Below are 24,466 nucleotides of genomic sequence, written 5' to 3' on the forward strand. Positions count from 1 at the left end.
TACTGGCTGAAGATACCAGAATCTGTCAATATAATATGTACACACAAGCCTGTCTTTCTGTAATTTTAAGTTTTACAGTTTTAAAATCATGGCATTTAAAACCTTTGTACTGGGAAGGTGGACACAATGGACACTACTTAAGCATTAGTTTGTTTAAAATCAAATAGTTTTCTTACCATTTTAGTTACGTTTTCAATAAAGTTTTCTTTCAAGTTAGGTTTTACATATGCTCAAGTAAGTCATGACTTATGTAATGTAGTGTCTGACAATTCCTTCAGAGAAAGGAGAGAAGCAAATGATGGCCTTTCCTGGATAGCTCTTTCTGAAGACACCATAAATCAGACATTTGTGGATAACATTACTTTTGAGAATGTTGGTTTTGAGGTGAACTGTCTAAATGGATGAGTGTTAAAATGACTATGACATATAAAACAAATATATATTTTTCTATTTTTGAATAGCTCAATGGTGATTCGAGATTTAACCTTGCGCAGTGCTGCTAGCTTTGGCTCTTTTCATCTGATCCGCTTGCTTTACGATGAATACATGTTTTACTTAGTAGAACATCGTGTTGCTCAGGCAACCGGAGAGACACCTATTGCAGTTATGGGAGAGGTAAGATAATATGTAAGAGACTAGATTCATAGATGTAGTGATGAATTTGGGTATGTGTCATTGCAAAGGTTTTAAACATTTATCTGGAACTGTAGGATGTTCTGCAATATAACAGTAGGTTGGGTTACAAATACATAACGACAGTTGCAAACTTCTTTTATTGGTTGATTGTCAGACTACTAAAATCACATTGAATTCTAATAATCATTTATGAATGAGCTTGCTCCTTTACAAATCTGCACACAAATTCATATGCACAGTTTGAAAAATGTTGATCAACATACAACCTTTTTGCAGTTTTTGAGAACTGAATATTTTATGTGAAAATTAAAAAAAAAAAAGAAGAGTAATAGGAAACTGTTGCTTCCATGGATCTGTTCATGTGTATTTGCACGTTTCAAATTCCCGCAAGTGAGCTTAGTACTCCCATTGACTTTAGAAGGATGGCTTCCATGTAGAATTTTGGCTTGTACAGTAATGTTTACATACATGTAATAAAACCGGCACAGACAGACATAAAGGTTTGCAACACAGTTGATATTCAGAAATGTGTTTCAAAGATTATTGGCTTAAAAAACAAAACAAGAGTCTCAATTCATAACCAGTTTCTTATACTTGTCTATGGCATCTGCAAGGCAAAGTTCATCTCATCCCTCTTTTCCATTAGTTCATCTAACCTTTTATTTTGAGTGAGAGATGAATTGTCATCAAAGAATTGCACTTCAAAAGTGCTAGAACATTGATATATTTTAAAATATGCTAGATAGTTGATGGGACAAATTTGTTACATTTTTACACTTGGAAGTCACTATTATATTCTATATTACTGATAAATTGCAAGTCATATTGTGGGCTCATTTGGCATCAGGTTATCATTCTTCCCTCAAGACACATTGATAGGCTCATTTAATACTATAAATAGATGCTATACTTTGAAGAGAAACTGGAACTCTCAGCTTTATTTGTCAAAAGATTTTATATTCCGTGTCATGACACACTTCAGAAACTCTAAATAACATTGTTTCTGCTTAGGGACCCACTAATAGTATATTTTCTGAATCTCTGCCTTATATTTACAGTACTACAGTTACTACATTCTTGTCCTCTTAAGAGACACTGTATATGCTGGACATAAATGTAGTGTAAAGTCTTCTAGAAAGTTTATATAGGTTGAAGGTGGAGATATTATGAGGAAGTAAGTAATCCAAAATTTTTGGAGGTGAGAGGAACAGAATAGAATTAATACATATTCATTAAATATTTAGTGTTTTTATGTTTCTGTGTATTCAATGACTGTGATTGAAATAAAACGAGGAACTGTAAAACTATGGTCCAGCACACACCATAAGACAGTATAAACTGGTGTTGCAGCTGAGCAAAACATTCTCCTTTTTCTCCCTTCGTCTTCTCCCAGCTTTGGATACACATGTTGGCAAAACTCTTCTGAAAAAGACCGGTATCATCATGTATGGTTGGAAATGTCTTTATCTAAATAATGTAATCCTTTCATTTGAGATTCATTGATGGCATTTTGCTCTGCCAGTTCTTAGTTAAAAGAAACTTAGAGGATTCAGGGGAGGAGAGGGAGGAAGGTTGTATATCTAGGTTGTGAGCAACTTTTTTGAAAATGTATTTTTTTATTGTAAGGAAAATCAGTTACCAGACTGCAAATCCTTTTTCAGCAGTACCTTTCATCTACCTTACAGATAGATTTGCAACACTCTGACATACCTTCATTTTTGTTCCAGGACAATTAAAGTTGTCTCTGGGAAATTTTAGGAAGAGCTTTTTGTTAAAATATTGGCAGTTCAGAATGGATATCCATCATAATTTAAGGCTTTATACAACACGTAACTAGCTCACTTCAAGCAATGAAGGTCGTGATGAAATAATCTTAATAAAATTTGACATCCCCCGTTTTAATTTTTGAGGGTTTACTTAGTGATAATTGTCTTAATAAGTACAAGACTAGGAAAGAATGGAAAATGAATTGCTGCAGAATGGATGTGGCTGCAGAGATGATCTGCTCCATCACGGATGCTCTAAGTTCACATTTGCATAAGACTGTGTCCCATTTCTTTTGCAGTTTGGTGATATAAATGCTGTGTCCCCTGGAAATATGGATAAAGGTAAGGATTTTAATCTCTTCTGTGTATAAAGCTAATGTGTGTCTGAGCAAAATAAGTCCTTATGTTTTAAAAATACAGTAAAACAGAATTGCTCTCGTGAGACCTCACTTGGAGTACTGTGTACAGTTCTGGTGTCCTCAACATAAAAAGGACATGGAGCTGTTGGAGCAAGTCCAGAGGAGGGCCACGAGGATGATAAGAGGGCTGGAGCACCTCCCGTATGAAGACAGGCTGAGAGAGTTGGGGCTGTTCAGCCTGGAGAAGAGAAGGCTGCGTGGTGACCTCCTAGCAGCCTTCCAGTATCTGAAGGGGGTCTACAAGGATGCTGGGGAGGGACTCTTCCTTAGGGACTGTAGTGGTAGGACAAAGGGCAATGGCTTCAAAGTTAAACAGGGGAAGTTTAGATTAGATATAAGGAAGAAGTTCTTTACAGTGAGGGTGGTGAAGCACTGGAATGGGTTGCCCAGGGAGGTTGTGGATGCTCCATCCCTGGCGGTGTTCAGGGCCAGGTTGGACAGAGCCTTGAACCACGTGGTTTAGGGCAAGGTGTCCCTGCCCATGGCAGGGGGGTTGGAACTAGATGATCTTAAGGTCCTTTCCAACCCTTATGATTCTATGATTCTATGATTCTATGATCATGCTTTAAAATGCATATATATATTACCTGAATGCATTAATAAATTATATGGATACAATAAGCTATCTATGTAATATGCAGCATATAATAATGACTAGAATATTATATGTTTGTTTGAAAATAACAGTGTATTTCAAAAATGCTTATAATTGACACAAGAAATATTCAAATTTTTACACAGAGTTTAGTTGTATCTGATGGGACAAAGGAGGGTAATGTGGGAAGAAAGACAGGAGTATGCTTATATCTGGTTTTTCTGTAGTAAATGTTTTGCTAAGTGAAAAAGGCAGAATTGCATGCAAGTAGTTGTTAGATAACTTGTCAGTGAAAAGGATAGAAATAAATTAGTCCCTTATAATCTCTTCATGCCATATTTTGACATATGTTCTTAGAGTGACTAGTTGAGTGATTTGAGGTATCTTGACCGCAGATCACACAGCTAATGAGTATAAGAATGTCTGTCAAAATTTGCATCCAAGTCACTCCAAATCTCTTCAGTTTCTGTGTCAGTAACTAAAAGTAACAACTGTTTTGTTCATCATGTCTTAGCGGTGAGAGGCATTTAGCACTAATTGTTTGTTAGAGGTTGTTTTTGAGATTGCAGATGCTTTACACACATACTGTTTCAACAGTGTGTAAGTCAAGTGATCAAGGCTAAAAGTCTGTTTACCTGTTTGAGATAATCGTTGACTTTTTTCATTAAAATTTTACTTTCCAGATTGTACTTTATCAGATTCCTAATCTTCCCTGTATTTTTGTATTTCAACTATTATTTGCAAAACAAAGGCCCTTGTATTAGACTTTTTTTCCTTCATGCTAGTTTCATGGTGGTTTGTTTGTACAGATGAGGGCAGTGAAGTTGAAAGTGAAATAGATGAAGAGCTGGATGAAAATGGAGAGCCACAAGCCAAGAGGGAGAAAACAGAGCTAAACCAAGCGTTCCAGGTGGGCTGCATGCAGCCAGTGCTTGAGAGTGGAGTACAGCAGAACCTCCTGAACCCAATTCATAATGAGCACATTGTTGCAACTACTCAGACTATCAGACAATGCAGTGCTACTGGAAATACATATACTGCAGTCTAATATGAAACCTCCCCTTTTCCCCCAACACACCTTTTGGGTTTAATATGGAAAAAATAAAGATAGTAAGTCCGAAGGACGACTGTTGTCAAATTTTAGCTGTGCTGAACATTATTTTATTGGAGTTGTTAAATGGAATGGGTGTATGTATTTTGCCAGATCTGTTAAAAAAAAAAAAAAAAGGAAAAAAAAAGTTTTGTAAACAGAATCATTTTACATTGGCCGCTCAATATGAAGAGTTTTCTTCGTATCAAATGCAAGGAAGATTTTTGCAAAGCTTAATGTTAATGTTTTTGTCCTCTTACAATAATTTAATTTTTTTCATAGTTTTTAAAAAATATTTTAATGTTAATTATTAGTTACAATGATGATTTAAAATAGATGGGGTTTTAATTAGATGCACTTCTGTGAAATATCAAAAGAACTATTTTCTTTGATTTACACTGGAGGCATACTTATTTGACAGCAGATGTATCAAATATGTTATAAAAGGTGCTTTTCATTGGACAACGAGAAGACACTATTTTGATAAAATTGTGAGCATTCACAGGGGGATTTTTTGTAATAATGCTGGAGGGTTGGGGAGATCTCCTAGTTTCTTTCTGTGAGCAAGAAGCGAGTTTAAATGACAGAATTGTAACAGAATATGGTAATGTGTACGTCATAAACGTACCTAATTATCTGACCATCATGTAAACAATGCAAGCTTCCTTTAAAATCAACAGTTCCAGATATTTGCATACCAGTTCCTCTGTTTTGAAGACTACTGATTCTATATGTGGGGCCACTGAACAGATGCTTCTGGCTGTTGAGTGGTACTGTAGTTGTTGGAAACTGAAGCTAAAAAAGAAGTGACTTTATTATTATTAATTTTAAGTGTACGTGCTACTTATGCTGAACTGGACATACAGGAAAACATTCCATTTGGATGACTTTCTTCTATTCCAGGTCTTTTCCTACTAGTGGTTCAATCTGCTGCTCTTAGAAAAGGTGATTTATAGAATGCAAGGAATGTAGCAACCTGCATCATTTTCCTTTAAGAAATATTACCTTGTTAAAGTGGATTTAAATTTTTACAAAAATTAGATAAGGCAGTGTAACTGGCACACCTCACTTGTACTTATTCCCAATTGTGTAGAATTTGAATAGGTGGCTAGATGGACCATTGCCATTTAAGAATGTACATCAGGGATCATTGTACCTCGGCTATTACATGGTGCCTTAAACAGAACTGAAGCTAAGACTTAGAACTTTTTGTTATTCTTAACTCTTAATTAATTCAACAGCGTATGCCTGTCATTTTCAAATTCTCTAAGAAGTAAGGACAGGTTACATAGCCTTCAAAAGAATAAAAGGACTTTTTTATTATTAAATGATTTTAATATCCCTCTTAGAATGACAATAAACCTATTTTTTCTCGTTTCTAGCTGGATTTCACTTTATTACAAATAAAATTTGCTTGGGAATTTGGAAAGCAAAACTAGCTTTAATACCAACTTAAAATGTCAAAATAGATTGACCATAGTCCCAAGCATGATTATATATTTTCTAAACCCTTGCCTACTTTTAATTTTAAAAACTAAAAGTAAAAAATGAGCAGGTACATAATGCAGTGCATGTTTTCAATTTCTATATTTTGTGGGGTATCAGCCAGATACTACATTTTAATGGTTAAATAATGACAGTTCATAGATACCATATTAATTGACATTAAAAACTCAAATTTTTCTTCTTAAACATTTCATTATGCAGACACATGAATTTGCTACACTAAAATAGTGGAATTAAATAAGCAAAAAAGCCAAAAAGTGAAGGAGAGCACAAAAAGATCAACTTTGCAGAAAAGACTGTGTAAGAAAATTAGGGATTCTTTTATTTTGGTTTATCTAGTGTGTCTGAAAATGACTTTGAAGTCATATATACCAAATGGGAGAAGAGCTTGTAAAATGAACAGCATATTTATAGCAAACAAGTTTGTTGCTAGAGTTTATCCAAATACAGCTGCACATCAACTGAAATGTCCTAAGATTATTGGTGTACAAAATTAAATTTTAATGCCTTTGCAGAACTGGGAGGTGAACCCATCCTGCTCATTCTATGTAGGCATAATCCTTACTAACATCGGTACGTGGCTTCTGCCTCAATAAGAAGTGAAAGTGAGGTTTATATTCATTATTTCTAAACTCATAAATGCACTGAATATCATTATAGATTTTGTTGTCACATATATTGCTCAGTGTGTCCTGATTTTTCCTTGGAAATCAGCACATCTGTACCCTTCACCAAAAATGCTAAAACTAAGCTGTGATAAATATTTACTCCCCTTCATTGTGCATTATAAGATGTTTACAAGGAAAATAAAGTTAAGTAATTCAACATTTTTTTAATTTTCAGCATTTTTTAGTACTGTAGTACTTGTTTCAATTTTTGTGTTGATTGACCTGTAATGTTTTCTTACTATTGTCCTTTCTTGGTTTAATGTTGGATTTGCTGTTGCTGAGAAAGAGAGTACGATTTTAATAGGTAAATCTAGATTAGTAAAAAAGGTGGGACCTGAGTATCTTTCGTTGTTTAGCTCCCCACTCCACTCAGTTGTTCACTGTTCACAAAGTGCAAAACAAAACTGAACAAAAATCTGATACAAAAATGGAACCTATTCCATAGCTTCTAAAAAACAATGAGTTATCAAAGCAAATTGGAACTATCCCAGGTTCAGAAAACTGAATGGAGTCTGTAGTCCTGTGCTTAAATTTTAAAGATTATACCAGGTTTTTTTTTTTTAAGAATTATGTTACTGCAAGCTGCATTGTATACTTACAGGCTTGGGGGTCTTCTGTTTTGTTTTTACATTTACTGAAATTTTAGTCAAACACTTAGATAAAACATTTTGCACATTCTTGCTATTAAATAGTTGGGGTTTAGTAATCATTACACTACATAGATACAAATACCTCAGTCCATATTCTCAGTCCAAATGCGGTTGCATTGCCACACCAGCTCTGAAGTCTATCGTTAGTGCTCTGAAGAGGTGTAGCATGTATCCACAGGGTAGACATTATGAGAGTTGACATGGTTTATGTGTTTTATCTAATATTGACATAGGATCCAAAATAATTATTTTATAATAATCATTTTAGAGGCATTTCCCCCATTAGCACAAATAGGGAGTGAACATTGTGGGGAAATGGGTATTGTTGAAAAGGGCCCAATTTTCAAAAGTTTTGTATTTATTAAAATTCATTGGTACATTTTCATCTTTCTCATGGTAAATCAAATTGAAAGCTTTTTTTTTCTGTTTTCAATTGCTATTTCTGTGTTTTGCTTGTGTACTGTAGCATGTTCTAAGCACCTTTTAAAAAAATTCCATAAAAATTGGAAAATAGATTTTAAATTATTTACCTATAAAATGATGATTTACAGCATTACTGCCTTTAGTTCAAAAATAAGAAAATAGATAATGTTGTGTCATTCAGGAATGTATAGGTCTATATACAAATTTAATTTAAAGCGGGGTATTTTAAAATATCTAAAACACTTCTTTGTTCACCTTGTTTTCCCTAGGAGAAATGATATCATGTCTTTGCCAATCTCACCAATTGACACCTGCACTGTTTAGAAAAAAAATTGTATCAGAGATGCACTGCAACCCAATTTAATTCAGAATGTTTTTACAAAACAGAAACAACCACTGATAGCCATAAAAGTGCTGACAAAAAGAGATTTATTAGTAATATAAATATACAACACTAATTTCAGAGTTTAAAGCATTCATTCAAGAGAGCAGTATGAACTTCTGAAAATTGGGCCCTTATCTCTCTAACAGGACATCCTCTTTGTATATGGTTTAAAACAAATCAATAAATGGAATTCTAGTATCTCTGCTAATTGTTTGGTGATTTAAGACAAACAAACAATAAAAACTGGAATAGAAGCATAAACACACAGTGCTTAGTTCTAGTATTAAGAAATTAATTTGATGTAATGCCTTGCATTAACCCTTTGAGCATTGTAAGGAACGTGATGAGAACAAAGCTTTTTAGATAATTTAATAAGTCCACTGAGCATATATTTTGAAATAGCTGATAGTGTAGGGATTTTTTTTAATTATGTTTAAAGTAAATACTTGCATACTATATGGGGATGGTTATATTATAGGAGGCTCAGTAGACGTAGGCAAAATATTCACTGCCATTGAGGTGTACTGTCTTATGGAAAACAGTACTTGAGCTCCCTTGTTTTCATAATTGCATAAATATATAAAGAAAATAAAACTTATGTTTCTACAGATAGGAAGTTGTCTACTTTAAGATGCCTTTAGGAGATAAAGGTTTAGAAAATATATTCAGAAAATCTCCTGGGGTAGATTAGTTTTGGAATACTCTGGTACTGTAAAAGAGAATCTTTAGAATTAAAAGAAGGCTTAGTGAGGAAGAATAATTTTGCAGAATATTTGGTATGTTTGCATTGAAATTTTTGGCAGTGATTGATAAACTAGAACAAAAAATGCACAATTACATTGATATTCCATCTAAAACTCGGTCACTGCAATAATGGCTAGCTAAAAGATGAAAGTATTTTATTCATTTTCATCTACAGGGCTACAGTTTGGATGGCCCCTACTGAATGTCAGAATTTTAAAAGCAACCTAGAAAATGCACAAGCCTTTTGCCATTTAAAAAAACCCCTTTGTTCTTAGAAATACTGCTTACAAGAACAAGGGAACAAGTGTAGTAGCAAGTAGAGATTCTTCAAACTTACAGATAGAAATACCACCTTACTAAGTAAGAGTACAATACATTTTCTAATGGTTTCTTGCAATATAAGTCAGTCAGCAAACACTGAGTGCAGCTGTACTTATTTAAGTCTAGCTGAGGGCAAAAAAAGGGTCTCATTTTAAGTTATTTAATGGAATTATGTCAGTAGTATAGTGCAAGTAAGTTGTAAACATTTTTAGTCAGTTAATGCAAATTCATGCATAATTGATTAACATAAATGCAATACTCAAAGGGTTTTAATTTAACATCTTTTTTTATTCATAATTTACTGTAAATGCTTCTGAGTTTGCATGCCTTGATCATTGCTGCTAGTGATTTTATGTGCCAGTAGACCTGAGTTTAATTTACCAGTTTAACTAAGAAATAGTAAAAGCCACTTACAAAGTGACTGCCTAGTGTTTGTTTGAAGTAAAATATGCCTTAGTTTGAAAATAATCATTTTAACTCTTATTTTATTATGAATTTTTTTTATTTGGTTTGGTTTTGTTTTTTTTTTTTTACCTTTTCCTGTTGAAAAAAAAAAATTAACATTTTGGGATTGGAAGCCCTGAGTAATTAAATATTTGGTAAGAACTATTGTTGTAGATTGCTCGTTAGGGCTGAAATTCACTGTAGAAAAGGCGGCCCAATACAAGCCAATGAGCATCAAATAAGCCTCACTTAAATCTAAATCAGGAAAATGTTCTTTGTATGTTCTTAAGCACTTTCTTGATTATGGTGCAAACATCTTCAAGGAGTTTTCAGTTCTGGATTAATTTTACTCTGAAATAATAAATGTCTTTGTAAGAGGAATTTAGACTTCAGAGGAATGACTTCGCATAGATTGGTATTTACCAGGAACTCAGTTCAATTCTTTTTGACTCACTGAAACTAGCAAGAGCTTTTTACATCAAGACTGCTTAAAGGGTTCCCCAAGTTTCCTTCAATATTAACATGATTGCCTTGTATTTAAATATTAAATATCCATCTTAAAGTAACCCAATTAAGCAATTTAAAATATGCTAGGAAAATATCACTTTGTACCAAAGCAAGTTGCCCATCTCCACTCATCTTCACTGAAAATTTGGATTTACAGTTACTAACCAATGAGGCTGTTGAAGAAACTTTGAGTGCCTTTCAAAACCTTGGAAAATTGTGCCTGAGGTGTTAAACTTTAATTAGGTTAATTCTAGAGCTACCAAGCAGTAATTTTATCATCACTCAGGGCTTTCTTACCTTCTAGGAAACTTCCTTTGTTGAATTTATTTTATACTGTTTTTTTTTTTAAGTGCCATCATTTAAATTTCACTTAGTAAGTGGCAGATTACGTTATTCAGTCCCACAGCACAGAAACATCATTACACTAGGACATATTCAAACCTTTGTTTTCCAGTTGACTGAATATATTATGTAAATGAGGTAAGCAATTTTTTGTAGATTGTATGTGTGAGATAATGTAATGTTCTTTTCCAGTTTTTGGACTACAGTTGAATATACTTTTTAATTATTTAAAGAAGACATCTTTACAGAATAACGTGATGGTTTTTTTGTATAATGTATTTGATTTTGTAAATAGGTATTTCCTGATGTGATTTTTGTGAGAAATGCTAAATCTTTTAGTATATCATGTCCTCTCAAAACTGGCAGGAGCTAAATAATAGTTTGTGGGCAATTTGTATTGTGTACTGTACAATAACTGGGGACCTTTTATAATTATAAAAATATATATTAACTTTTAGTGTGTTGTTTAAAAAAATGACTGGAACATACTAAAGACAGTAGGATTTTTCTGAATATTTCAGACTTGAACTCAGGCTAGCTTTCTTGTGTTTTTCAAAACGAAATTGTGTCTTGTCTTTTAAAATCAATAAATTTGTTTTCTTGTTACAAACATACCTGAATTGCTTCAGTTTTTATATAGCCAGATACATTGGATTGTGGTATTGTTGATTTTGAGAGAAAAATTTTTTCAAATTATGCCTTTTAAATAAGACTAATTTTTCATTTAGCAGCAACAGAACTAGGAGATGAGTGCGTCTCAGACTGCAGAAGAAACTAATATTTTGAAATGTTAATTAAGTAGCTGTCACGTTCCCATAAATACAGATGGTAATATACTTATTAATTTCAATATTAGCAGTAGCTTCCCATTACAGTCAGCTCATTAACAGCTGTCAGTGAGGGGGGCATGTGGACTTTAGTCTCCAGGAATTAGTGCTGTCAATTCATTACCAGCAGAACCTACTTCTGCAAGTTTTGCTCTAAATATTCTGCAATATGCTAATGCATTGATGTTTTGGTAGTTTCACAAAACATAGACAAAGGCCTGATCCTATCAGGTCATATCTCTTATGTGTCTGTAGTATGTGCTGGAGGCAATGTTTCATTTAAAGAAACGCATAATGTTATTTTAACTGGGGAGGACCTGCTGTGTAATAAATGCTAGAATATCAAAATTACTATTGGATACCACTCAAAACTGTGTTAAAGACAAAAAAGCTGCATCCAAAAGCTTATTTTTCTTAGGAAATTCAACTGTAAGCTATGGTCCTACTGTTGCCTATCCTTTAATTTCAAATGAAGACCAGAAGCTTGGTTTAGTACAGTGCTGGTTCTTACAATGCATTCTATCAAACAAGAGTGTAAATTTTCTACAGTAGCGACCAGCCACACCTATGTTTACAGAATACTCATAATTGGTTCACTATCAAGACTAAGACTTAATTTCCTAGCTGATGCCTTGCTAAGACTCATTAGGTCTTGTTCCAGCACACATGCACATGAAAACAATCTGTAGAGGGACATCTCCCCCTAGAGGCATTTCACACCAGCCAACAGTTGATATAGCCAGCAGGCTATGTTACTCAGTTCTTTTCCGCTGACGGTGTTACCAGGAAGGCCCAGCAGAATTCAACCTCTGCTGCTGTTGATATTAATTAAAGCAGTTTAATTAGTTAACCAATGAAAGTTTAGTTCAGAAGTAGGACGATCCAGACCTCAAAGCATGAAGCACAGCTGATATTAGGAGAAACTTGGTTTGGAAATACTGGGTACTACTGTAAGAGAATGCAAGTATAAGAAGGATAATAAGTGAAGCTTATTTTTATTACTTCTGTAAGGTTATTTTCTGCACAATCTTAATAATAGCAAATAAGTGAGGTACCTTCTATATTTGCATAAGTGTATTTAATTTATCTAAAGCATTCACTTCAATTACGTAAAATATTATGCAGCTTGCAGCAATCCAATGTGCATCAGTTGTTTAGTTCCATATCAAGGTCTATGCCAAAAGCAATGTGAAATATGTCAGTTATTTTTCCACAAAGGCATCTGAACAAGGCAAGGAAGAACCTTGATCTATTTCTGGCACTGTTAACAGTAGACTAGAGGGAGTTTTTATTCTGACTTCATTCTGCAGATCTCATTCCAAATTTTGCAAAATCCCATTATGTATGTTCTTCCCTGGCACCTGAATTAACCTAACCAGTAGGACTTCTCTGTTAAAAAAACCCAACCCATTCTTGACCTCAGTGTGCTGCTGATGGCAGTTTAATCTAAGCAATTTTATAAGCAGAACTGTTGCTAGTAAGAGCATATAGACATTTTCCACTGACACACTGCACAAGATCTGCTGCTGCTTTGATTGTCAGAGTTTCGGGCAGACATAGTAGTTCAGTACTTATTTAATAACTAGTAATTAATAACTCAGATATACTTTTGGAAATCTAGCTGAAAGTGGTATGAAAAAAATTGCAGCCTCAAGCTGTTTTCTCTCTTCAGCTGGATGTTACCTTTCCCCACAGTGGAGCCACACTGGACACAGTGGATGGTGTCCTGGCACAGTTCTGGTTTAGCGGCCTTTGCTCAAACTGCTGCTAAAAGTGGTCTATACTGTGTCTGCTGCTGTTGACATTGGTTGGTTAGAAAGTCCTGACAACTTGCCGAAAGCACAAGAGTGCTCAGACTCTTTATCTTCATGAAGTAATACTGGTGGAAGCATATTTACAATACTTGAGTTGTTAAAGCACAGTTTAACAGAGCTACTGGTAATATTGTGAATACTCTTTAGTATGCACTTCAGAAGGGTTCATGAACCGGTCCTTTGCTGGAGCTGTAACTTGAGGTTGTATTGTCTTCCACCAATATGAAAAGATTGCAGAAACAGCTGAAGAAGCTGCCATAACAGCACATTAATTGAAGTTAGCGTCACAAGGAGTTGTGTAGTTGCAGCACAGGCATTGAATTTGCTGGCTCATGTAAGAGAGAAGATGACTTTTGCTCAGAATGGTAGCAATCACTTCACCTTTTACTTCCCTGGTTTTCAACAGTTCCTGATAACTAAGAAAAGTTTAGCCTCCCCTTCTTCCTCTAGTTTCACACAGGAAAACCAAACAGCCAAAATTGAAAGGTGCAGCAAGTATCATAGCAAGGAAATGGGACAGCTCTAGCCTGGAAAAAACACTTTCACCAACAGAGGGAGGCTTGGAGCTGAAGAAGCATGGAATGCTCCCCAGGCTTTTGATGGAGAGAAGACTTCTATCTGGGATCCACCAGTGACCAGCATGATACCAAAGTTGTTTCAGATTGCTGGCATGACATAGCAAGTGGGAAAGCTGGTCACTTTGGTGTTGCTTAACTGTTGGAATAATGCTCCCACCTATCTCCTGGATCTTATTTCTTCATGAACATGTTTCAACATGCTGATCCCCAGCACAATCAGCAGGCAGGTCTCAAGGATATTCAAAGGCCATCCAAAACCTTCAGAACTCTCAAATGCTGTTGTAAATAGCCTGGTGGGGGAGTGGGGGGTGTAAGGGAATGCCTCCTTCGTAGATTGACCCCCTGAGGAGAAAAAAAAAAGAGATGTAATTGATGTAATTGCTAAAAAGTTTCATTATATACCTCCCAAAGTATAGAGGTGATGGCCACACCAGGAGTGCAAGCCAGACCAGTTTCATGATCAATGAGTCTATTGCATTACAAGTCATTACCATGAAGTACAGTGAAACAAGAACCTTAGCCCAGGCCCCCCAGCCAATAAACACTAAAACAGCAAATAGTGGCTGTAAGTAAGGTACGACATGCTCTCTGAGATCAAGCGCAACGACTCTGAGAGCAAATAAATCAACATTGTGACAAGTGACTATTAATCTGAAACAATGAATGCTTATCACAAATATGATTAGACACACTCTGTCCCCAAATGCTGCTTATTTTAGAGCTGAGACAGAGCTGCCTGGTGCTTTCTCTCACACTTGTTAGGTGCAGCTGTCTCTGCTGTGGGGTCAAGGCACACTGCTCTGAAAGGATTTTGAGAGCGTCTGAGTATTACAGTCACAGATGTGACACACAATAGCTTTTGCAACCATACTTATCCTCAAAGCTTTCAAAGGTGTATTTTTTTTCTACAGGAAGGAAATGCTGAATAGTTCTGAAGTTACTTTGGCTGTATGTGTGAAATACAAAAATATTTTATCCATAAATATGGCTAATCATCACCATGTAAAAGATAACATTCCCTTTCCGTGGACTTCTTGTAGAGGGACCATTTTGTGTGTCTTTGGAAAGCATGATCCTTCTACCTGTATACTTTACCTTCATCCACTTGTTTTGGCAAATCCAAATCCATGCTGCTTCTGCACCAACTGTATTACAGGTAGACAAGAAAGTGCTGTCTTGTGAGATGTTTCTGCAGACAAAATTGCCAAAATATTTAATAATATCTATGCTGAATAACGTACCACAGTTAAGCTTTTTAACCTTCTTCCTATTAAAGGGAATTTAATTGATTTGAAATTCCTAAAAGTTTGGATGGACTTTTTTTAAAAAATAAAAAAGTGATTAAGTAGCTGATCAATTATAGACAAAGCTTATTGCAGTGTCTGAAAGAGGAAGAACTTTTTGTCATTTCACACCACCACATCCTGTACCTTTAAACTCACTAGGCAGGATCCTAACTGTAGTGGCTCTTTATTTGAAAAGCAGTGGGGCTCTGCAGACACAGCAGTCCAACTGACTGAAATTCAAACATAGCTTTGACTTACAGCACTAATCACATTCTGAGGTAGTTTTAGCAATTGGCAATTCATGTAACTGCCAAATTGACAGGTTATGCCTGCAGAATAAATGCTGGTTGTTCTGTTCTAGCCTTTGGTGTCAAAGGAGAAGCTTAACAGTAATATTTAACAGAATATGTTGTTGCACTACTAGATTTGGTTCAGATTTCCAAGTATCAAGTACTTGCTTTAGCAAGAGATACTGAAAACTTTGTGTTATTAATGAAGAACTAGTTAGTAACATTAATTTCATACCTACTGATATTGCTGCCTCTGTTGGTAGCCGATGAAAAACAAAACTGGATTAAAAATTGTTTTCCTATTGCTTCCACAGATCAATTTCAAAACACAAGTGGTGCATTCTACACAATAAATAATTCACAGTGAGGTAGCAGTTTCAGGTGAGCAACATCATGAATAGTGTTTCCAGTCAAATTTTGGTGGAAATTGCCATATGAGGGATACAGCAGTACACTATAGGTTTGACCAGTAACCCTTGAAGTTATTTCCCCACATTCTTCAACCTCCACAGTCTCTGTTTTTTTATCTTTTACGGGCAGGGGATTGGAGCGGTGGGCTGAGACGGGCACCCAATCTCAACAACAAACCAATCAATCAACCAAAATATATATATTCTATAGCAGAACAACGACGCCTACTGCTTAACATTGCAGTTACACCTTTACGCTCTTAGAAAATCAGAGAGGGAAGCAGCACCAGGGAGGGAAAAGCCGAATTGTCAGAGCTTTAGTGAGGCTTATGCTTTAACCACCGCTGCTAAAGCCTGGCCCCGATGCCAGGCGGCCACCGCGCACAGCCGTTCACACCAGCGTTTCCCAGGGCCCGCACTTCCGCCTGCCCCGGCGGCACGGTGCCGCCGCGCCGTCCCGCTGCCTCCGCGCCGGGCACAGGGACAGGCGTGCCGGGGGGCCCCGAGCGCGCCGCGGGGCTGCGCCGACACGGAGGAGGCTCCGCAGCGGCCGGGAGGTGTCGCTGCCCGCCGCCGCGCTCGGTGAGGCGGCTGAGCAGCTGTGGCGGTGGGGGTGAGGTTGCCGTGCCGGTGCCCTGGGAGGCGCCTGAGCCGTGGAAACGGTCTGTGGGCGAAACCTCCACCGCGGGTCTCCTCCCGCCGCAGCCGCCTTCCCCTGAGCTGGCAGGAGGAGCCGGCAGTCACTCTGTTGGCAGAGCGAGGCGACGGCGGTGCGATCATGGCTGCTCAGTCTTCGTCCACACAGCAGCTGCTGCGGTACAGCGTGAAGTTGCTCTTCGCCAAAGAGGAGCCGTCGGCGGGGCTGCAGCTCAACAGCCCCAGCCAGACAGCCCTGGAGCTGGAGGTGCAGCTGGGAGAGGAGGACGCGGACGTGACCGTGACAGACGGTTAAGTACCGAGCCCCGCCGCGCCGCTGCCGGCCGCTCGCCTCGGCTGCCTCCTCGCGGGGGGACACCGGCTTCGCCGCCAGGGCGGCTCCTCTTCCCCGCTGCACGGAGCAGCGGCTGTCCGTGAAGGGGATGCCAGTTCCTTGCCTTGAGGGCTCGGGAGCGGGGAAGAGGCCTTGTGGCCCGCCGGACTGTGAGCGCTGAGAGGCGCGGTGCGGAGCGCTGCCGCTGCCTTCTCTCAGCGCCGCCGGCGCCCTTGCCGTTAACGGGCGAGGTGCGGCGCGGCCGCGTCTCTCCCGGTGTGGGTCGGCGGGGGTCAGCGGCAGCGCTGGCCCGTGGGGTCGGTTCAGCTCTCGGAGCAGGTGGCTGAGCTAGGTGCTTTCCTCGGGCTCTGGGCGGGACGTGGGACTGAAACAGTAATAAACTGGAAACCCTGAATTCCCTCTGGCTTTGCTGCTGGTAGATAGGCTGTGGTAAGATGCACAGGTGATGTCTGCATGCACACACGCTGTCTCAAAAGTAATTCTTCTTTTGGGATTGTGCCTTTACAGGGCAGTAGCAGAGCGGACACTTTAAAACAAACTTCTTGAATTGGGTAGTCTGGGAAAAACCCGAAATTGTTGTGTGTATAGAACGTAATTGGAAGGGCTCTCGGTGAGATGGGTGAATATGACACCAATCTTGAGCAGGTCTGGACAGGCGATACCTGTTGTGACTTAAATTTTTTTTACGTGGTCTCAGTAGCTTCTGGAAGGACTGGTAGAATAGATGAGTTACAGTTGTGGGTTTTGGTCAGCAGTGCAAACAAATCAGTTCATATGCTAGTTGCTACTGGATTTTTGCTTGTGCTGTCAGTCATTTAACATGTCATTTAGGAAAGCATGAGTGACAAAAACTGACCATTAATGACAGTTGAGACATGATTCTGCCTTGCATTGTGTTAATTTGATGACTAGCCTCTAGTTACTATTCTTGTGGTCTTTCATTTCATACATTTCATTCTTGCATGCATGTGAATGAAAGACCTGCTGGAAACAGTGAAATTCAAAGTTATCAGATTTGGTGGGGGGGTGGATATATTATGTTTGGGGGTTGTTTGTTCATTAATATTATCATCATCATCATCATTTGGAAGGGTTCACATGGGACACAGCTGAAAACTGAAGATATGGAGGGGAGATGTTTGGGTTTTTTCAGTGCCCAACAACGCTGGATTGTTGTTTATTAAAGGCTTGTTTGGTAAGGTTTGGATGAAGGGGCATCAGTGCATTGTGGTTGCTAAGAGAGGGGAAATTTGCAAATCTGTTTTGATGTGTGAGCTGTCTTTTTTCATATTTTTCCTTTCATACAAAGATGTTTGAGCTGTACCCTATCAGACCCCATGCATAACACGAATCTTAGTCATATCTGGGAGTTCGGTAACTTGTTGCTTGAATACATTGTGTATTAGGTGAGAAAACAAGTCTGCAAACAGCTAGATGACATAGCCTATTATTAGACTGCCAGTATAATATAGCTTTTCTAGTATTAATATCTGCTCATTAGAATGATCTTTATTTATGTTGTCTCACATAGGATGGACAATTCTGCTGTGAAAATAAAAACTGTTTTCTTAAAAATCTTGACTAGAATTGATCATACTGTGGTGCCTTTTGTTGTTGGTAAGATACAGGTTATTTAAGCAATAAAAGAAATCGGCGTAATTCGAAGTGTTGACTTTTTTTTTCCCATACGTCACGTTGAAGTGATGAAAATTACTTCCTTTTCAATCTCTTTACCTGAATATGCCTCCCAAAGCTATGCATTTGGTATGTTTGGAAAAAATAATTTGCCTGTAGTTACTGCGATTCTTTAAACACATGTTGAAGGGGGGTTGCTGTTTTTTCTGATGATTAAAAACAAACAGAAACACAAACAAACAAACCAAACCACCAAAACAAAATCCCCCAGTTCTAGTTTAGGATACCATTGACTTTCTTCACCGGTAAGAGAATATTTGTCAGGAAATATTTTTGTGGGAATGAAGCAGGCACTTCTTATGTCTATTTTAAAGTGATAAAACACCCCTGTCTCATCAGAAATTACTCTGGCTGCAGATCTGTGATTAGACTGTCCATCGGGATTGCATTCTTACCCTTCTTACAGCATTCAGTTTATCTGTAGTTTTTATACTTCACCTATTGCTGCTGTACTTGCCTGAACCTGTTTTGTTACTGTCTGTAATGTAATAATGATAATTGAGTATAGAGCCAAGTAAGAATGTAGACTACATTGGATAGCATAGCATATAGTATATTGCTGGTACTCAGAGTGATGTTAAAGGCAAATGTGTGAGTGGGTTCTGCTGTGATTGAATGGCTGATGTAGTTCATGCTCCTTACTAGCAGTGTCAGTAAGAATTCCACCAGCTCAAGCCTTAACTTTTTCCTTTCATGTGGATGCACATTGGCGCAATACAATGTGTAAAATCAATACAACCACTCTGTTTCCCAGAAAGGAACCTGGAGCAGTAGCATTTCTCTGTAAGTGGAACAACTGGTTATGATCCCAAGAGATGCAGACACTGACAAATAAATACAGGATGCTAAAACAAGAAGAATTAAGGATTATGCTTCATCAGGCAATGGATCTGTATCAACTTTAGGACACGAGAAAGCAAGGATCTCCACAATACAATATTAATATATAGAGTGGGAAGAAACACTGGCCTTTCTAAAGTACAGGTGCCAAATGGAGCAGGTGAGTATATTTCCAAGAGCAGTGCAGTGCGTCCAGCGCTGAGCTGGAGCTACAGCCATTTGAGAGAAGTATCCATTAGGGAGACAGTGGTTTCTGGTGAGCTGTCAACTCAAGGAGAGCTAGAGTTGAATGCCTCTTGTTGAGCAAAGGTGTTATCAGTAAGATAGATGATCACCTGGTCCTACTGATTTTCTGTGACAGTTCTTCACCACTGATTTGGAAATGAAGATGTAGTGTGCAAACCTATTTTTGAAAGGTAGCCGACTGCTGCTGAGAGAACTCTGACCTTGGGTAAAAATATTTTTGAGGGTGCTGAACAGAAGAAGAAATCCTGGTGACTGGTATAGTGCATTGCTTTCAGAGAATGGGATATTAAAAATGTAATTTATGGCTGATTTATGGAATGATCATAGGAGAATTGCACAAGTTCTGGTATAAATAGTGAGGACTTCTTGGAAGAAAGTAGAAAATTGATGTCCAGGAAGTATTCTCAGGAGACTAAGAAAATCCGGGACTGCAACCTACTGGTATCAAAGGGAGTTTGCATCAAAGGGAGTCTAATAGAGCAGATAGCAGGGTGTCTTAAGATGCAAATGTAGCAGTGTGGTGGCTTCTCCAGGCTGGGAGGCCTTTTGGATTCCCTTTCCTGTAATAATTGGTATGTAAACAAGTGGAGATGTTAAATTGAGGCCAGTGAAGTTCTAGTTGAAGGCTTCAAAGTTTGGCAATATCTGGAGGTTTCTCCTAGCTGCAGCAGCTCTACTTTAATTCTGTTACATTCTTGTTCAATTGCTCTAAAAGGCCATTAGCTACTGTTTCTCTGAAGTATTTTTTTCCCACTTCATCTGGTAGCTCTTCAGGCTATTCCGAGAAGCTTCCCTGAATACTCTCAAAATTGTACCATGAAATTCTTGGAATCAAGTACTGATTTCAGTTCCTTTTGTTTGTGTATTATTGTACTTCTTTGTACCTTACAAATATCAAGGATATAAACACAGTCAGGATTCAAGCTTTCGAAAAATAAAGCACATTTGGCTCCCTCTTACCTAACAGAAGCAGGCAACATTAAGCTCAGGCAGGGTGCTTTTAATATAAAACAAGGTTTAGAGCTATTCAACCTGAGGATACGAACCTGGCAGCTAGTAGCTGCAGCATCCATGTGTTTTAGCACTGAAGTGCAAATTCTGTAGAAGCACATATTATACTAGCTTTTCACTCATTATCTTTTGCCTGAGGTTACTAGGAAAAAACCAAAATCTGTATTTTTTTATGAAAGGGTTATTGGCTGTACCTCTTAGGAGTGAGTGAGGGAGAGACAGAGGAGTTTTGGTTAGGGTTTTTTTTCCTGATTCAACTGATACTTTGACATAATTCAACAGCAGCCTACTGAAAAATGTAATTTTTCTCTCTAGTTATATGCAGTATAGAATCAGCAATACCTAAGTAGGCTGCTTTGCAAACTGTCTTTTTATTGAGAGGACCTGGATAGGAGCTAGATGAAACCAAGAGAGTAGTGCTTTTTCGGTTTGAAAAATGAGCAAGCAGTCTTTCGGGAAATTCTGATTATTTCTTACTCCTTACTCTCCATGTTCCAGTGTCTGCAATAAGCTTGTTAGTTGTAAATGACAGACAATTTTTATAAATGGTGAGTCTGGCAGATTATTTTCTCTCTGTCTGTTTATAGTTGAAATAAGATTAGGAGATCTGCAATAAATTTGTGTTTGTTCTTTATATGGATTAGGTGAAGTCAAAGGAAAAAGAAAAACTTGGGCATTACATATACAGGAAATTTACAGGGCAAATGCTATCCTTTTTAGATTGATGTTACAGTGTCTCCACTTATGCTTAATTATTTTTATTTTTTTTAATACTGTTTAATTATTGCTGGTCAGAAAGTATGAGCATCTATAGATGGCCATGAATTTTGGAAGCATTGGTACAATAAGTGAAAACCCCAAGGAAAATCTATTGTATTTTACAACATTTCTACATTGTTACTTGTATTTGTTTAAGATACTTCACATCTTTCTTAAGAGTTGCCTTTCTGAGTTCCAGCTTTTGAACTCGAGGAAATGATACCCAATTTTTGAACTGAGTTTATTAATAATGTATATTTTTTGCTTAAAGATGTCACCTACTCTTTCCTTTCCAAGCTAGTTCTGTGTCCCCAGAAGCAGATGGAAAATTCATATTGACTTCAAATATGCTGATTGTGTCCCAGCTATGGCAGAAGACAAGCTGCAGACAAGCTGGATGGCTAGTTGACTCTCACAGGATGTGATAGCTGTTGAGATGCCCTGCTACCTTTTGTCTGAATAAGTACTGGTATTATAGGCCATATATTTAGCTTTTCTAAATTTACATAAAAGGGAAAGTATGCAGCATTGTTGGACTCAAGGAGAATGTGTTCTCTTTATGCCCCAGAACAAGAGTATTAATTAAAACTTTACAGCTTGGAAAACTCATCACTGCTAGTTCAGTTCCACCAACTCAGTGGTAACAAAACATTAATGGCAGTGAATTTCAGACACTATTGAGCTGCACTGGGTAGGAATCATTAACCACAAGAGATAAACTCCATATTCTTTTACTTGGCCCTTGCTTAGTTCTCCTCCCATACAGTACCTTGCAACTGAATATATTGGATAATTTTTTTCCTATTCCATATTGAGACCAGTTTTATGTCCTAAAATATAAGGAGAATAAAAAAGTAAAATAAATCATTTACTAGCTCAAATTCAAAAGTATCAGGTTTGGATATGGTAGAAAATGTATTAATAGTATGAATGTTCTAGTATGGTACATTCACATGCATTGAGCAGGTAGTATTAGCATGAGCAGCCTCTGTGTGCTGGTAGAGGGCAGTCACTGCCAGTAGATCTGAACAGCAGAACTAATGTTATTCGCCATTTCCTTTTCCAACGTGAAAGTATATATTATCCTGTGGGGCAAAAATCAGTTGCTAGAGGAAGTTTGAGGAGACACACAGTTAATATTTTATGCACATAATTCATGTAACCTCTGAGACGCAGATGACATGGAGGGTTTAGTTGTCCTTTCCCACTTCTTCCTACCTCTTTAGAGCAGCATAAAGGATTTCAGGGGGGAATAAACAAAGCACTTAAAATTCCTTCTTTTTTTATCTTGTGCTCAGGGGAAATTGCAGGTCAGACAATTCTTGAAGCAGAATAGGTTGTGTGAAGGAATAGTAATGTGGTTGAAGGCAGTATTATGGTTAGAAACAGTAATCCTGAAATTTTCTGTTAACTGTTTCAGATCTTAGTAGTAAGTATTCCAGTGGTTAGTAGAGTGGAAAAATTCCTGAACTTATGTTTCATAAGGGTCTATTTTATTGTATCTCAAACACTAGTTTGCAGATGACACAAGCTGAGTGGTGCAGTTGATAAGCTTGAGGGAAGGACTGCCATCCAGAGGGACCTTGACAGGTTGGAGAGGTGGGCCCATGCCAACCTCATGAGGTTTAATAAGGCCAAGTGCAACGTTCCTGTGCCTGTTGGGGATGCAGGAGGTCAGGGATACCAGGGTTGAGGCAGTGAAGGGATTGAGGGTACCCCTGAAGAGAAGCACTTGGGGGTACTGGTGGATGAAGGATTGGACATTCAGCTGGCAGTGTGTGCTTGCAGCCCAGAAATCCAACCATATACTGGACTGCATCACAAGAAGTGTGGCAGCACGTCAAGGGAGGTGATTCTCCCCCTCTACTCTGCTCTGGTGAGACCCCACCAGCAGTACTGTGTTCAGCTCTGGCGTTCTCAGTACAGTAAAGACATGGACCTGTTGGAGCAGGGCCTTGAGGGGAGATGGGGCGGGGGGCACAGAAGTGATCAGACGGGTGGAACACCTCTGCTGTGGGGAAAGGCTGAGAGAGTTGGGCTTGTTCAGCCTGAAGAAGAGAAGGCTCCAGGGAGACCTAATTGAGGCCTTTTAGTACTTAAAGGGAGCTAATAAAGAAGATGGAGAGAGGCTTTTTATCAAGGCTTGTAGTGATAGGACGAGGGGTGATGATTTTAAACTAAACTAGATAGAAGGAAGATTTTTTTAATTTTTTTTTTTTGTCTAACAGTGAGGGTGGTGAAACACTTGCACATGTTGCCCAGGGAGGTGGTGGATGCGCCATCCCTGGAGACATTCCAGGTCATGTTGGATGTGGTACTGAGCTGAAGATGTCCTTGCTTATTACAGGAGGCTTGGACTAGGCCTTCAAAGGTCCCTTCCAATCCAAACCATTTTATGATTGTATGATTTGCCTGGGCTTATCAGCCTTTCCCTGTGTTTGTCCTCTTAACCAATTCCTTCTCTTGTACTAACCATCTTGCAGTTTTAAGGTGCAGTTTGATGGCCCTCATTCTATTCCTGGTAATACATCTTTCTAGGAAGATTTTCAGACAGTTTTCTTTGGCTGGTCTGCAAAGGTTTAAAGACTTCTTAAGTGAATTTATAAAATGATTCTAGCTCTTTCTGAACTTGAGCTGAATAAGGGCCTTTAAGAAAGAGTGTAAAAATTCTCAAGCCTAAATATGAGCTAGTGAAATGAAACTGCTGAAACTTTTCACAACAATAAATTAAGAATCCTAAATGAACCAAGAAGATACTAAATGCCTTGCTGCATAACAGTACTTTTGGATTTTGTTACTTTTGCTGCAGCTGGAGCTGAACTAAATTAAGAACATCCGTGTTCATGTCAAGAAGAGATAGTATGGATGGAAACAGGTATAATGAAAAACTATGCATGATTTTCCATTTTTTGTGTGCTGCTTTTTAAAATTATTTTTCCTTTATTTTCTAGGTAGGCAACATACATCAATGAAAATACCTGTTTAAGCTTGTACTTAAGCTTATACCTGTTTATTAAATATTTTGCAGTGCTGCCTAAATACTTCTAATAAAAACAGTTGTTCCTGAAGGAGTCCCCAACCTAACTAGAGTATGGAGATGAATGAGAGAAGAAAGAAAGAAGAATCATCTTTGGTTTTTAGATCACAAAGCTAAGAAAGAGGACACTACCATAAGTTTTTTATATCTAGGAGTCAGCCAGTAAGTGCCGTAGTAAGTATTTAG

The 24,466-nt window shown here is 37.9% G+C and overlaps 2 protein-coding genes across 7 annotated transcripts in view; both read left to right on the forward strand.

The window, feature by feature from the left end:
- RFX3 (regulatory factor X3) overlaps window positions 1-11,106 on the forward strand; it is a 121,683-nt gene extending 110,577 nt beyond the window's left edge. For 3 of the 5 annotated variants that reach the window (XM_030512194.2, XM_030512195.1, XM_030512198.1), the window contains 3 exons: window positions 462-615; window positions 2,702-2,744; window positions 4,226-11,106. In XM_030512194.2, the coding sequence (XP_030368054.1) occupies window positions 462-615; window positions 2,702-2,744; window positions 4,226-4,464 (436 nt within the window). In that variant the 3' untranslated portion in view covers window positions 4,465-11,106. Of the gene's footprint in view, window positions 1-461; window positions 625-2,701; window positions 2,745-4,225 lie in introns of those variants that run through there. The other 2 variants (XM_030512197.1, XM_030512196.1) reach the window with 2 other exon arrangements.
- Window positions 11,107-16,325: 5,219 nt separating this feature from the next.
- Window positions 16,326-24,466, forward strand: part of LOC115619779 (histone-arginine methyltransferase CARM1-like) — a 63,633-nt gene continuing 55,492 nt past the window's right edge. For both annotated transcript variants that reach the window (XM_030512629.1, XM_030512630.1), the window contains exon 1: window positions 16,326-16,648. In XM_030512629.1, coding sequence (XP_030368489.1) covers window positions 16,480-16,648 — 169 coding nt within the window. In that variant the 5' untranslated portion in view covers window positions 16,326-16,479. The remainder of the gene's footprint in view (window positions 16,649-24,466) is intronic.

This window comes from Strigops habroptila, chromosome Z, assembly GCF_004027225.2.
Source record: "Strigops habroptila isolate Jane chromosome Z, bStrHab1.2.pri, whole genome shotgun sequence".
Lineage (NCBI taxonomy): Eukaryota > Metazoa > Chordata > Aves > Psittaciformes > Psittacidae > Strigops > Strigops habroptila.